The following is a 15,026-nucleotide window of genomic DNA, read 5'->3' as shown; positions in this document are numbered from 1 at the left end:
CAGCATTCTCCGTCTTCGCCAAGGATCTCGCACTGTGGCTCAGTACGTCATTCGATTTCGGATATTAGCCTCTGAACTTCAGTGGAACGCTGAGGCACTGATCGCCGCCTTCTGGCAGGGGCTTTCCGATAAAATTAAAAACGCACTGACCTCACAAGAAGTACCCTCCTCTTTGGATGATTTGATTTCCCTTTGCCTTTGTGTAGACATGAGGTTTCGTGAGAATGATTCCGAAAAAGTAACTTCGGTTAAAACACCTCTTCTCTCAAATCCTCAATTTCACCCAGCTTCATCTCCGGTGATACCCATGGAGATAGGTCGCTCCAAATTAACTTTAGAGGAGAGGGACCGAAGAATAAAGAATAGACTTTGTATCTATTGTGCTGATTCTACGCATATGCTCAATTCTTGTCCCAGGAAATGCCGGGCTCTAACCAATACTGGGGAGATAAGGTTAGGGTTCCTGGAGTCCTCTCCATCTTCTACGAAATTAAAAGTCTGCGCTTTTGATGTTACGATTTCCTTTGCTACCAAATCCTTTGAGTCTCAAGCACTGATTGATTCTGGAGCAGCAGGAAATTTCATTTCTAAATCCCTAGTGAATCAATGGTCCCTACCAGTGATTACTTTGAAAACACCGATTACTGTGACTGCTATAGATGGATCACGTCTCATCAATGGTCTCATCACCCAGAGTACGTCGCCAGTAACGCTTCAGATTGGTGTGCTACACCATGAAGAGATTTCGTTTTTAATTCTTCCTGTTACGACGAGTCCGATTGTCTTAGGCCTTCCATGGCTTCAATGTCATTCTCCCCAGATTGACTGGCGCACTTCTCAAGTTACGTCTTGGGGAGCTGAATGTCATCATCGTTGTCTCTCTCAAGTGGTTTCATTCAAAAGACAGCATTCGTCTATTCCACCAGGTCCTCCTCCACAGGATCCTTCATCTACGGATCTGTGCGATAAGGTTCAGTCTGAACGCCTTCCTCCTCATCGGGCGTTCGTGACGTCATCGGACGTTGAAGATGGATCTCAGGAGTCATCTTCAAAAAGTCAAGTGCTGGTGGTTCACGGTCACCATCCGTCTTTTCCGGAATTTCCTGCCCTCCCTCCCACCCAAGTTCCTGCTGTAGATACTGTTTGTCAGACCTTCAAAAATATCTGGTCTCAGGTCAAAACCTGTTTAAAGAAGACATCTGCCAAATATAAGTCTTTCGCAGATAAGAAGAGGCGGGCTATTCCACCACTAAAAATTGGAGATCGTGTCTGGTTATCTACCAAAAATATTCGTTTGAAGGTCCCATCTATGAAATTCGCTCCTCATTTTATTGGTCCATATAGGATCATTCAAGTGATAAATCCAGTTTGTTTCAAACTTCTACTTCCTAAGAGCCTTCGTATTTCCAATGCCTTCCATGTGTCCTTGCTCAAACCTCTCATCATCAACCGTTTCTCGGCTCCTCCTTCAGCACCTCAGCCAGTTCAAGTTCATCAGGAGGAAGATTTCGAGATTACTCATGTATTGGACGCAAAAATTTCGCGAGGAGTTCTCCGTTTCCTCGTTCATTGGAAGGGCTTTGGTCCTGAGGAGCGTTCATGGATCAAAGCTGAAGATCTCAACGCCCCAGCTCTTCTTAAGAAGTTTTATTCCAAAAATCCGGACAAGCCCGGTTCCAGGCGTTCTGTGCCCACCTTTAAAAGGGGGGGTACTGTCACTCACCAGACTGTGAGTGCTTCTTCCCGTGTGTTTGGGAACCGTGGCCGTCCACCATCCTGAGGGTCTGCGCATGCGCAGCCCTTTCAAACCCTTCAGTACCTGTTCCTTTAACTTAATTGGCAGATCAGGAAACACTCCCTATATTAAGCACCTGTGGTCAATACCACGTTGCCTGATCTTGGAGTCTCATTCCCCATGAGCCTCTGAAGGGGTTCCTGTGTTTCCTCGTGTATTCAGCGCTGCTGATTCCTGTGGTTTCCAGACCACTTCTACTCCTGTGGTTTCCAGACCACTTCAACTCTCCTGAGTTTCATCGTGACTGTTAGCTGATTCCTATCCGCTGCCTCCGTGCACTACAGTCTTCAAACCACTTCAACTCTCCTGAGTTTCATCGTGACTGTTAGCTGATTCCTATCCGCTGCCTCCGTGCACTACAGTCTTCAAACCACTTCAACTCTGCTGTGTTTCATCGTGACTGTTAGCTGATTCCTATCCGCTGCCTCCGTGCACTACAGTCTTCAAACCACTTCAACTCTGCTGTGTTTCATCATGACTGTTAGCTGATTCCTATCCGCTGCCTCCGTGCACTACAGTCTTCAAACCACTTCAACTCTGCTGTGTTTCATCGTGACTGTTAGCTGATTCCTATCCGCTGCCTCCGTGCACTACAGTCCTCTGACCACTTCAACCCTCCTGTGTTTCATCGTGACTGTTTGGCTGATTCCTATCTGCTGCCTCCGTGCGCTTCAGTCTTCAGCTCATCTCATCTCTCCCGTGTTCCTCGAGACTGCTACAGCTGATTCCTATCCGCTGCTCTCCGTGCTCAACTGTTCCAGCTCAGCTCTGCTCTCCCGTGTTTCATCGTGTCTGCACCTGCTGGTTGCTATCCGCTACCTCCGTGTACCTGCAGAGTCCTGCTGGCTGCTACTCCTCAGTTCTACTCGTGTCTACAACAGCTGATCCGCTCTCCGTGCTTCTCAAGTGTTCCTGCTGGTCTCTACTCCCAGTCTGCATCGGATCTGCGCCTCACTGCTTTCATCTCGTCTAGACCATCGCTACTCTTCAGGGTCCTCCAGGAGTCCAGTTCTACATACTACTGCTTCCTGAGTATTTGTTCCCCTGCTGGTCTACCTACCTGTGCGCTGCACCTACTTGATTACCGCTTCACCCTCCAGGGACTTCGCATCCTGCCGGCCTTCAGCCGTTCAGGTATCTCTGCACTCCTGTCTGACAGCCTGCTCCTGAACCACGGTATGCATACTTCTCATTGACTATGCTGGTGTATTGCATATCTTGCTGGACTGAGTTGTTCTCCTCTGGAGTTTACTAGTCGCTGAGACTATTGCCATCATTGACTGTGTTATCTTTTGCCCGGATAGTTCCTGTGACTTTCTATTATTGCAGTGCTGTTCAGTCATTACTATATTGTGCATGTCATTGTGTATCAAGTTCAAGGTGCCCGTGTATCCTCTGTATTGCAGTCTCTCCCCGTGCTCCTCCTCACATATATATTCAGTGGTACAACTTGCTAGAGGCAGACCACTGATCCCTGTTTCCTGTGTCAACTGTTCCAGTATCCTCTCACATAGCAGTGGTACAACTTGCTAACGCAGACCACTGACTTCCCGGATACCTCCACTTGGATTCCACTCCTTCACCCAGACAGCGGTACAACTTGCTAACCGCAGACTGCTGACTCTCATCACCTCCTCGTTTCTGTTGGACATTCCTCCTCACTATAGCAGTGGTACAACTTGCTACCGCAGACCACTGACTACCCTCACGTGTCCTTTGTCCATACAGTTCCTCGTGTATTACTACATATATATTACCAGTGCTGCTAGTCATAGACTTTCCTGAGCATCTCTATCATCTGCTGTCTCCTGTTCCGTGATCACCCTGCTACCAGAGTACCATATTACCACCTATACTGCTCTGGTAAGCTTATCACCTGGTGATCCCTGGGTAAAGACTCCTAGTGCCCGTGACATAAAGTTCTTGATCTTATACTCTTGGCTTCTTGTTCTTCCACTCAGTCTAATTTTTTTCATAGTTTTTAAAATAATAAATGTATTCTGCCTACATTTATTCTAAAACATTGTCTTAAATGAATTCAGTCGGTAGTATAGAACGTTGCAGTTCAGTTCTCGTCATAAAACTCTTTCCCCCCCCCCTGCCCAGTGCCAGATTAGGGTCCACATGGGCCTGGAGCTGAAATGTACAAAGTGCCTAAACCCCATACTGTATAAAGGATCATTGCACACACACAACTACAAGGTGAGCTGGCGAAGGTGGAACCAAATACAACAGATGCAACACAGTTTTGCCCTGTGCCAGCTCATTTTAACCCCTGCCTACCACCACATACACACACACACATTAGACACTACACACACACATACAGTACATATACCACTCATACAGTACAGTATACACACTAATTAATGCTACTCATCAAGTAGCCATCATAGTATAAATTACAGTACCAGGCTTCATGCGGCAGCAGCAGCTCCTCGTGTAGTCTGGGGGCGGAGCTTGTGAGTGGCAGGCTTAGGACCCTGGAGAAGGAGAGAGTTGAAGGGAGGGGCGGCCTCCACACTGCCTGTGCGGTTCTGCCACTGATCTCAGGTGAGAGTGCTGGAGCATTTTGTAACTAACGCACGTGTTTAATGCTCGAGTTTTCATCTGTGCCTTTCCAATAGTTGAAGATGGTGTCTAGACAATGTAAAAATAGTGCAGATGTCTTTTGTTATATTTGTGGACATATACTATAGAAAAACAAAGAAGAAACATTGGTGATTTCATAAAAAAGGCATATTTTGCTTATTTTGGAATAAAGATATTGCATCAAGATAAACAGTCGCCTCCGCACAAAGTTTGTTCGACTTGTATTGAAATACTATGGAAATGGATTTCTGGTAAGAAAGCTTTATCTTTTGGTGTTCCTACGATATGGAGGGAGCCAACTATTCACATTAATTGCTATTTTTGCACAATTGATGTTAAAGGGCGTAATTCTAAAACCAAGCACAAAATCACCTTCCCTGTTGTCGAATCAGTTCCGAAACCGATACCACATGGACCAGAATTACCAGTACCTAATCCACCTACAGATATTGACAATATATTGTCACAAACTTCATCTGATGATATTCCGAGTAGTGGTGAAATATTTCATGCAGAATGTTCTGGTAATACAACGCGACCGCTGAAACAGAATCAACTAAATGAGTTGGCGAGGGATCTTGGACTCCCCAAAGATGCAGCCGAGCTGCTGGGATCTCTGTTGAAGGAAAACAATTTATTAGATCCCAACACTACATATTTTTGGTATCGACGAAGAGAAGAGGAATTTACACTTTTTTTTTAATGAAAGAGAACTATATCGTTTATTGCAAAGACATCAAAGGCTTAATGCAAAAGTTTGTTATTGAATGCAACCCGGAAGAATGGAGGTTATTCATAGATTCTTCAAAAAGAAGTTTAAACGCTGTTTTATTGCACAATGGCAACACATACGCGTCAATACCATTAGCACATTTAGTCTATCTTAAAGAAACATATGAAAATTTGAAAACTGTTTTGGAACTGATTGGATATGCAAGACACAACTGGTTAATATGTGGAGGTCTTAAAATGTTATGCATGGTACTTGGCCAGCAACAAGGTTACATCAAATTCCCATGTTTTCTCTGTGAATGGGATAGCAGAGCTAAAAACTTCCATTGGCAAAAAAACAATTGGCCAGCTTGAAAAAGTTTAGAAATTGAAAAAAATAATGTCATCAAATCCAGTTTAGTAGATCCAAATAAAGTTTTACTTTCACCTCTACATATAAAATTAGGACTGATGAAACAATTTGTAAAAGCACTGCCTAAAGATGGAGAAACTTACATATAACTTTGAACCAAATTCCCTAACATATCCGATGCTAAACTGAAGGAAGGCATTTTTACAGGCCCTGACATTAGACAGTTAATAAAAGATGAACAATTCGGGCGCGTAATGAATATTATGGAACTTTCTGCGTGGACTTCGTTAAAACAAGTGATTTCAAAATTTTTAGGCAAGGATCCAAACTACAAAGAAATTGTCAGGGAAATGCTTAATAGTTACAGAAACCTTGGCTGCAATATGAGTTTACAGGTACATTTTTGGAATTCCTATATTGAGCATTTCCCGAATAATCTCGGAGACCACAGTGAAGAACAGGGTGAATGGTTCCACCAAGACGTAGAAAGAAGATACCAGGGTCGCTGGGACGTCAGCATGAAGGCTGACTACTGCTGGATGATACACAGACGACAAAGAAAAAACTTATAAGCGAAAAGCGACAAAACGAAGTTTGAAGACAAAAAAAAACAAGATAGTAACGATTTTTTCAATAATTATGGTTTTGTTTCTATTATTTTTTTATTTTATTGTTATTTTATTATGTAATTAAGACAAAAAAACACAGTGATATCATCTAAACTTCATCGTATTTCACAATAAACATGTCAAGAACAATTAAACTTCTTGTTTTTTCTTAAAAATGTATGTAACCCCCTTATAGGTAAATGTGATGTGGTATTTTTTTTTTATATACTATTAATTGATGTACACAGGAGTATAATTAAGAATATAAAAGTATTATTTTAAAAGGTTTCAATACCTTAAATTTCGCAGACCTATGTAATTTATATCCCAAATTTGGTCTCGGAATTTCACAACTTTTGAGTTCTAATTAATTCTTTTTAATTTCAAAATAAATTATTCAAAATCCATAGCACTTAATCTCATCACTCTTCCAAAGGTAATTGAGGGGCTGAAACATGCTTTTTCCTTTTAATGACACCCAAAACACATCAAATATTTGGGATTTTTTTTATCACTAAAGACCTTTCCAAGCTCTTTGCTGTTAATTTTCAATCCATCTTTAGCAAGATATGAAAGGAGCTGAGAGAATGGTGAAGCAAGAATTTCTCCTGGATAGGTAGGTCTAATATTATTAAAAAAAACATTCTCCCACATATTCTGTATCATCTGTAAACCTTACTGATCTATTTTCCTAGGAAGTGGTTCTTCAATCTGATTGGAGACTATGGGGTATATTTACTAAACTGCGGGCTTGAAAAAGTGGAGATGTTGCCTATAGCAACCAATCAGATTCTAGCTCTCATTTTGCAGAATGTACTAAATAAATGACATCTAGAATCTGATTGGTTGCTATAGGCAACATCTCCACATTTTCAAACCCGCAGTTTAGTAAATCTAGCCCTTTGTGTGGTTCGAAAGGAGACCTCACTTCAAGCATGACACTTTATTTGGACATAGACAACTGGGGGGGGGCTCCAATATAAAAAATCCCCGTTAAATCTTCTAAATTGCGCTGCAAAGGCAGTGATCCCTGTTCATTGGAGATCCCCCTCTCCTCCAGCCTTGAAAGAATGAATCGTCCATATTGAATTTTATAGATCTATGGATGATCTGATCTTCTCTTCTTCTGATAGGTTTGAAGATTATTGAGCTATATGGATTCAAAGGTTAGAGTTCCAAGATACTGATAAATATTTAAATATCTCTAGATAGTCTTCTCTTGTGCTGCCTTAAAGAGTAAACATTGTTATCTGACCTCACCAATTGACCTCTTATCTAGTCACCGTTGAAGACTTAAGCTAGGTACACACTACAGAAATTGCAACCAACTTTTTATGCCGAGCGATTTTACATGCGACCGATGGTCCGATCGCTCGGTCCATGGACTGCATACACACTAGCCTTGTTTAGGACGATAAAGGGAAGAGCGGACGTCCCTTTAGCAACTTTTTACAGCCATGTTGTCGTGAGCAATGACTGTAATTTCGTACTCACTGTTGTGGATTGGTCGGAAGTATATACACACTACACAACGGAAACGAGATTGGAACGAAAATATTAAACGGTACGACCAACCAAATGAGGCGATAATCGTCCATTTGGGCAGACTTTCGACCATCGTGTCACTGCACACACTGACCCGACTTTTGAACGAGGGGTCGTGTGTCGGCTGATTTAGCTGATTATTGGATGAAAACTGTGTAGTGTGCACCCAGCTTAAGATCCTGCTCTGTGTGACCCCCTTCCTTCCCCATCTCTCCCAACCTCACTTTTTCCCATGTGTTTCATTTGTGCTTGATTTAGCACTTTCACAATGACTAGTTAAATAGGGCTTATATTTTCATATAAATTCTACTTTGTAAAGCAGGGTGATCCAATGGTGAAATTGTATTTTGTTCTTTGTATGGCTTCATGAGAACTATATTTATTTATTTTATTCTTAATCCAATGCTGTATGACTGTTTGTTTGATCATCCTTTATTTTATTTTGTTTGTAGCTTTGGAATATTATTCTTTAATAAAAAGTTATTGCAACAAAAAAAAATCAGAATAAGTATTACAATGGAATAAACTAATACAGACCGTTTGAGAATGATTAATAAAATATAAGATAAATACACCCAGACCACAGTTTGTGTGCTCAGATTTACCTCACACACTAAGGATACACAAGTACAGAAGGAGAGCAAATAAAACAAAAACAGTTCAATCTTTTAAGCAGCATCTTTTAAACAGTGTACAAAGTCTGGTGAGGGGGCTAGCAGTCCAGCCATGCACATATGACAGTGTCAGCATTAATAACACACACACACAAGGTTCAGTGACAGGCCTGGAGCCAGAGCCTACAGTAAATGACCGCCCACACCCCCTGCCTCCACCCACCAAACCAGGCTTTGTCAATGGATGAACCCCCTTCCTCCCCATCTCAGGCATCAGGCACTGCAATTCCACTTCAACACCTGTTTAACTCTCAGCCATTCTATCGCCACTAGCCTTAACTAGGGGCCATGATGGCTGTGACACCCCTTCGATAGCCTTCTTTTTCCTAGGACAACTCTGTCCAGCAGGAGTGACTAATATTGCTTCTGCAGCCTCAACCTGGTAATCACATCATCACCTCCCTCCTCTGCAACATCCCAGCCTCACAATCCTGCCCATCATGCATTAACAAGCAGTAATCTGATCCTAGTTATGGGAGGCTATTGGGGTGATGAGTAGACAGTGGCCTTAAAGAGATGCACATGGTCAGCAACAATACTCCAGTAGGCTTTGCCATTGATGCTGAATTTGTATTAATGGTCCTAATGAATGTCAAGAAAACATTCCCCACATCATTATACCACCACAACTAGCCTGCACCATTTACCAGGCAACATTTTTCCAATCTTCAGCTGTAGAGAGTTGGTGAGTCTGTGCCCACTGTAGCCTCAGTTTCCTGTACTTAGCTGACAGGAGTGGATCTTGGAGTGGTCTACTGCTGCTGCTGCTACTGCTGCTGCTGCTGCTGCTGCCACCTATCTGCTTCAGAGTTTAAAGATGCTGTGCATTCAGAGATGCTCTTCTGCATAGCACTGATATAAAGCATGGTTATTTGAGTTACAGGGCAATACGTACATTAATGTCAGTAAATCATGTCTTCATTAAATATAGTGCTTTTCTATCTCTCCTCTTCTTCAGTCAGAAGATCGTGCAATATATTCTTCAGCAGGTACCACCTCCATACCATGGCTCTCCCATACCTCGGCTCTCACTGTATCTGTCTGCACAGCTCAGCTATGGAGTAGTTTGTGTGTATCACCGGCAATGTGATCTGCTTATAGGTAAATTAACCTGGTAATGGAAGCATTAAATGCGTATATAAAGTTAACATTCATAAATTACATATTTTGTGACGACTCTAGTTTTTAGTCTTGTTAATAGAATACCCACATTAATGTGATTTATTGGAGGTTTTTTTTTACAAAGAGCAAGACTTGAGGTCTTGTATACATGCCATTACAGCTTATACAGTTCAGTAAGTTCATGGTCCATCTGTACAATTGATGTGCAATATCAATGCTTTTTGAAGACTGGGGACCTGATTCATTAAGGATCTTAAATTAAGAAGTTTCTTATTTAAGTCTCCTGGACAAAACCATGTTACAATGCAAGGGGTGCAAATTAGTTTTCTGTTTTGCACATAAGTTAAATACTGACTGTTTTTTCATGTAGCGCACAAATATCAACTTCAAATTTCAGTGTACAAATAAGTTATCAAGTATTTGTGTGCTACATGAAAAAACAGTCAGTATTTAACTTATGTGATATTTTTTATTTATTTATTATTTAAATAAATTGGTTAAGATGCATTTTTACGTGGATTGTGTAGTATGTGCATTTACTTAAACTTTGTGTAAAACTGCTGATTTCTGCCACCACTGACCTTTCAGGCTAATTTACATGGTTAAAAGCCCTTTGGTGTCCTGCAAAATCATAAATGTCTTCACCTATATGCAAGTTCCATTACTTCCCACATTTAAATGTTTCATTCTGCAAAATTAAATCTTGTAATGTAGTCCAGCCCATCATTGTACATATACCACAACAGTGAAGAACACCCCCATCAGCCCTAGAAAGTACAACATTCCACCCAAGATTCACTATCTATTTTGCCATGCAATTAAATGCATGGTCCAGTAAAAATAGGCGCATTTTTAACAAATACACTTTTGTGGCCTTTGTGGGCCTGTTACTTTATTTTCATAGTTTGTAAATGTCCTCAATTCTCTCCATTTGTATAACACCGTGATTTTCAGTGAATTCATATACTGACCATACCGTTATATTGTTTAGTCTTTTGACCCTGGTAATCCATAAACCACTTGTTGGTATTCCAATCTTTTACTATTATCCTCAATGCTATAAAAACAACTCCCTCTTTTTAGAGGAAATGAAGAACACCCTGGAACGTTTGCATAAAGTGGAGAAGCAGATGAAAATTGATTTACTGCAATCTGATCAGTGAGTATTATACCATTTATAGACATCTTCTGCCTTTTTATTTCTTAGCACATTTATTTTTGATTTCCTATTCTTTCCTATTTATTGTCAAGATCACTGATGTATAGCAGACAATATACAGGTCTGGAATCATTTGTGTACAACTTAATATTAGAGAGAGATTCTAATTTCCCCTGTTACTTATAATTAGAGATGGAGGGCTTGGTTCCCCGAGATCCGAATCCTACCGAATTTAGGGTATCCGAGTACCGAGCCGAGCAGGCTCGGTACTCTCCCGCCCATTCGGTTTCGAAATCGAGGCAAAACGTCATTGTGACGTATTCGTTTTTCTGAGCTCGGATCTCGCGAGATTTAAAAAGCATAAATACCAGCCTCCACAGCAATCCATTGCCATTTGACAGAGGGAGAAAGCAGGGTTAGGTCACACTGGCTATATCAGCGCAGGGACAGTGATTGATTGTATTCAACAGCATTGAAAGCTTAATACCAGATTGTTACAGCAGTAAGAGAAGAGAGGAGGGTTTTTCTGTTCAGTTTCTGGCACTCCAAGTGCTATTGGGGTGTCCCCCATTTTTTTGCTGAAATTTATCTGGCTGTGAATCAAGTATTATTTTGCATCACTGTAAAAAAAATATATTTAGCACTTCCATTTGCTTTTGGGGTGTCCCCCATTCTTTTGCAGAAATTTATCTGGCTGTGAAAAAAGTACTATTTTGCAGCAGTGTCAAAAACAATTTGTAGCACTACAAGTGCTTTGGGCTCAGAATGGATTCAATGCAGTCCACATATGAGCAAAATGAGCAACCAGGTTCTGTCACCAGTCCTGATGGTAGTGTTCCCAGTACGTCATCTGGGAAAGGCGATGTCAAACTACACCGTCTTTTGAAATCAGTCAAAAAAACACACACCCCAAAAAAATTTACCCCGTTGAAGCAAAAACAAAGTGTAACTGAGGAAAAGTTAACTGCCGCTAAAAAAAAATTGCCAACATGCCATTCTACGCACGCAGTGGCAAAGAGAGAATGAGGTCTTCGCCTTTCTCTATTAGTGGCAGATCCAAAAATGTTACCAAGCCTACAAGTGGTGCACAACTACTGTTACGCGTCAAAGCCGAGCTGCAAGATAACAGTAAGGCATTAGAGGATAATGTTTGCTCTGAATCAGAAATGACACCAAACCCTGTGGAGAGTCCATCCAACAGTGGGATGTCTAATCGTGATTATTCTGTTAGTGTACCCATAAAGAAGGGCCCTTTCAGCAGTTCTGCTGATGTGTACCTGAACAGCTCGAGTGTAGCCGGTGATACACCAAGTGAGGATGACATTTTGTCTTTAGAAGAGGATGTGGGGGAGATTTGGGTATCCGACGATGAGGATGCGGTTGATTGTGTAAATCCTGCAGCAGTGTAGCACCAGTGGGAGCAGATCTAGCACGTGAGGTTCTGGCACCAATATGCACTTTCCAAACACAAGCAGGGATGACGCAGAAGGCAAAGCACAACAGATTAACATCTGGGCTGGTTTGAAAGATTGTTTTAAAAAATGTGTGACCTTGACCATAACTCCAACCAATCCTAATATTAAAATGCAAAGGATGGTGGAGGGTCTATCTGGGATTAAACTGTATTTTTACTAATTTACAGTCATAAGGTTTGGGTGTAACATACACCCAAAGACGAGTGCTCGATTGCTAAGAGTCATTGATGAAGAGGAAGACAAGCAGGCTTGTCTATAGAATTTGCAAGACCAAGTAATTTGAATTCCAAAAGTGGTGCACAACTACTGCTACGTGTGAAAGCCGGGCTGCAAGAAAACACTAAGGCCAATCCCTGTGGAGAGTCCATCCAACAGTGGTATGTCTAATCGTGAGCATTCTGATAATGTACCCATAAAGAAGGGCCCTTTCAGCAGTTCTGCTGATCTGTGCCTAAACAGCCCGAGTGTAGCCAGTGATACACAAATTGAGGATGCCACTTTGGAATTAGAAGAGGATGAGGGAGAGATTTGTGTAGGCAACGAGGGCGCTAATGATGATGTGGATGATTAGGATGCAGACAGAAACCAAACTGCTTTTGTCCATTTCTTTCTATATTCGAATTTCTAGTTCTACAGTCTATGCAGGCTGCTTTTGTTCTATTTTACTACAAGTGGAGGGGGGGGGGGGGGGGGCTGATGCAGACAGAAACCAAACTGCCTTTGTCCATTTCTTTAGATATTTAACTAGAAGTGTAGGGTGTAGGGTGTAATATACACCCAAAGTCGATGGCTGCATTGCCAATAGGCTAAGAAAGAGAGACAATCGGGTTTGTGTGCAGAATTAAGGACGGCCTACCAGGGATTAAACTGTTTTCTTCCTAATTTATTAGCTTCAGAATTACCTTTCTTATCCAAGAAACAGGTGGAGCACTAAATTTGGTTACTTTATGCCCAAAAACATTTATTTTCCAACAAAATAGCAAAACAAAACCAAACAAAACCGAAACACGCAATGGCGGTTTTGCAAAACCAAAACCAAAACACGACGGTAATCCAGATCCAAAACCAAAACCAAAACCAAAACACGGGTGTCAGTGACCATCTCTACTTATAATAACATGCAGTATTCTGCAGTGATCAAAGTGGGAATTTAGAAGTGGTGGTATGAAAGATGTAATGGGAATGTAAGTGAATGGAATTTGCTAGTTTTACAGTGAAGGCAGTAGGAGAAGTGGCGGTATAGCATACCACCGTATACCAGCCCACTTCCACCACTGATCAGGAGAATAAACAAACATACATTGATAAAATTACAGGAATACATAATGAAAAAAAAAGTAAGAGGCCTGATCTTTAGAGTTTATAAATTCATATAGTTAAATTATATGTACACTTTCACAGATGTTATATTAGCCCCTGCCCCCAACCAGTACACTTTGTTATGTACATGCATTACAACAACTAACCTGGTTGCTGTTTTTTGCATGAATATACAGCACATGCTCTTCCCATTTTATTGAAGGAGCCCTGTTGTTGCAGAAGGAGCGAGACCTTGGTGTTTGCTGAAAAGCGAATCATTTATTAATAAATGAAGTTTAGACTGGAGGACTAATATTAGAAAATAAATTAAGATATACATATACATAGAAGGGTATTTAGCAAATTGGTTTGGCAATTTTAACTAGATTTAATAAGACATGGCAGTCCAGGCACACTGGTTTTACGATTGTCATAAGAGACTGGTGTGTTTCATCTCATTGAAGAACATTTGAATTAATAGATCTGGCATATCTGCACTGAGAAAGGCTTTCTTTCTGTACGTGCGATCTTATCTACACTGGGGAGAGTTAAGCTACAGGTTTTTCATCTTATTATCGTGCCAATCACAGGATAAATGACTGTTAGGTCTGATATTGCATTAGTGTGTACTCTCCAATGATCATGTTTTATCATACCAATGCAAATCGTATCATTTGATTTGATTTAATAACCGGACTAAAAATCTCTATAAATGATGGGACAATGTTGTGCCAGTTCTGCAGTGTGTACATACTAATGGCCATCTGTCCGACAATTCTGCAGATAGTTCCTCCAACAGCGACGCCTTTCTCGGTGTGTATATTTAAATTTATGATGCTGCCTCTTACGCCTTCCACGTGCTGTGCTGTGCTGTCTAAACTTGAAACACATGGAAATAGTGATCTTTTCATAGCGAATCAATAATAAACGTTTTTACATGCTCTATATGTCATCTATGTGTTCCTATATGCAAGTGTATACAACATGAATTGTTAACACATGTGGAAATACATATTCTCAATAAAGTTTCATTTACTTATTCATGTGACGTGTCCATTTCTTCCATTCTGTATTATCTACCTGTAATTTTGCCTGCTTTGTCTGTACCACAGCACATGTGAAGTGGACAAAAGTGTATTTATTCATCATGAAATGTAAGAATGTATAAATAATATGTACAAAAGTCTAATTTATTTACTTGTGTGTTATGTGTACATTTATTTTATGTTGTTTCATATACCTCTATTTATGTGTACTTAATTTAAGAAACCAGAATGTTGTTTGCAAAATCCTTTATTTTCAATCATAATAAAGATTTCTAGTAAGTGGTTGTGAAATACGAATTCCTCACACTACAGAACAGGATAATATACTAAATATTATGATATAACTACATATTTTAACTTTTCTGCTGATTAGAGGCTTCAAGCAATACTTTTTCATACATGTGAAACAAATCAAGATAATGTTTCTCCAGTTTGAGGAATTTCTTCTTGACCTCATTTATGGTTGCTCTCAATTTGTTAAAATACTCGTTCAGCTTTGCAATCTTCTCGGCCACACCTGTTACATCACCGGAAGCCAGAGAGATGTTGGCCCCTCCTTCTCTCCTTCAGAACTTTTGTCTGAAATGAAGAACAGAAACTGTAATTTAGTTTTTTTAACCATGAAAC

At 40.7% G+C, this 15,026-nt stretch overlaps 1 protein-coding gene across 3 annotated transcripts in view; it reads left to right on the top strand.

The window, feature by feature from the left end:
- REC8 (REC8 meiotic recombination protein) overlaps nucleotides 1–15,026 on the top strand; it is an 88,925-nt gene that overhangs the window by 6,842 nt on the left and 67,057 nt on the right. For 2 of the 3 annotated variants that reach the window (XM_075211158.1, XM_075211159.1), the window contains exons 4-5: nucleotides 9,257–9,399; nucleotides 10,504–10,579. In XM_075211158.1, coding sequence (XP_075067259.1) covers nucleotides 9,257–9,399; nucleotides 10,504–10,579 — 219 coding nt within the window. Of the gene's footprint in view, nucleotides 1–6,601; nucleotides 6,696–9,256; nucleotides 9,400–10,503; nucleotides 10,580–15,026 lie in introns of those variants that run through there. The other variant, XM_075211160.1, reaches the window with a different exon arrangement.

Source organism: Mixophyes fleayi, chromosome 1, assembly GCF_038048845.1.
Source record: "Mixophyes fleayi isolate aMixFle1 chromosome 1, aMixFle1.hap1, whole genome shotgun sequence".
Classification (NCBI taxonomy): Eukaryota; Metazoa; Chordata; class Amphibia; order Anura; family Limnodynastidae; genus Mixophyes; species Mixophyes fleayi.
This window is presented reverse-complemented; position numbering and strand designations above follow the sequence as displayed.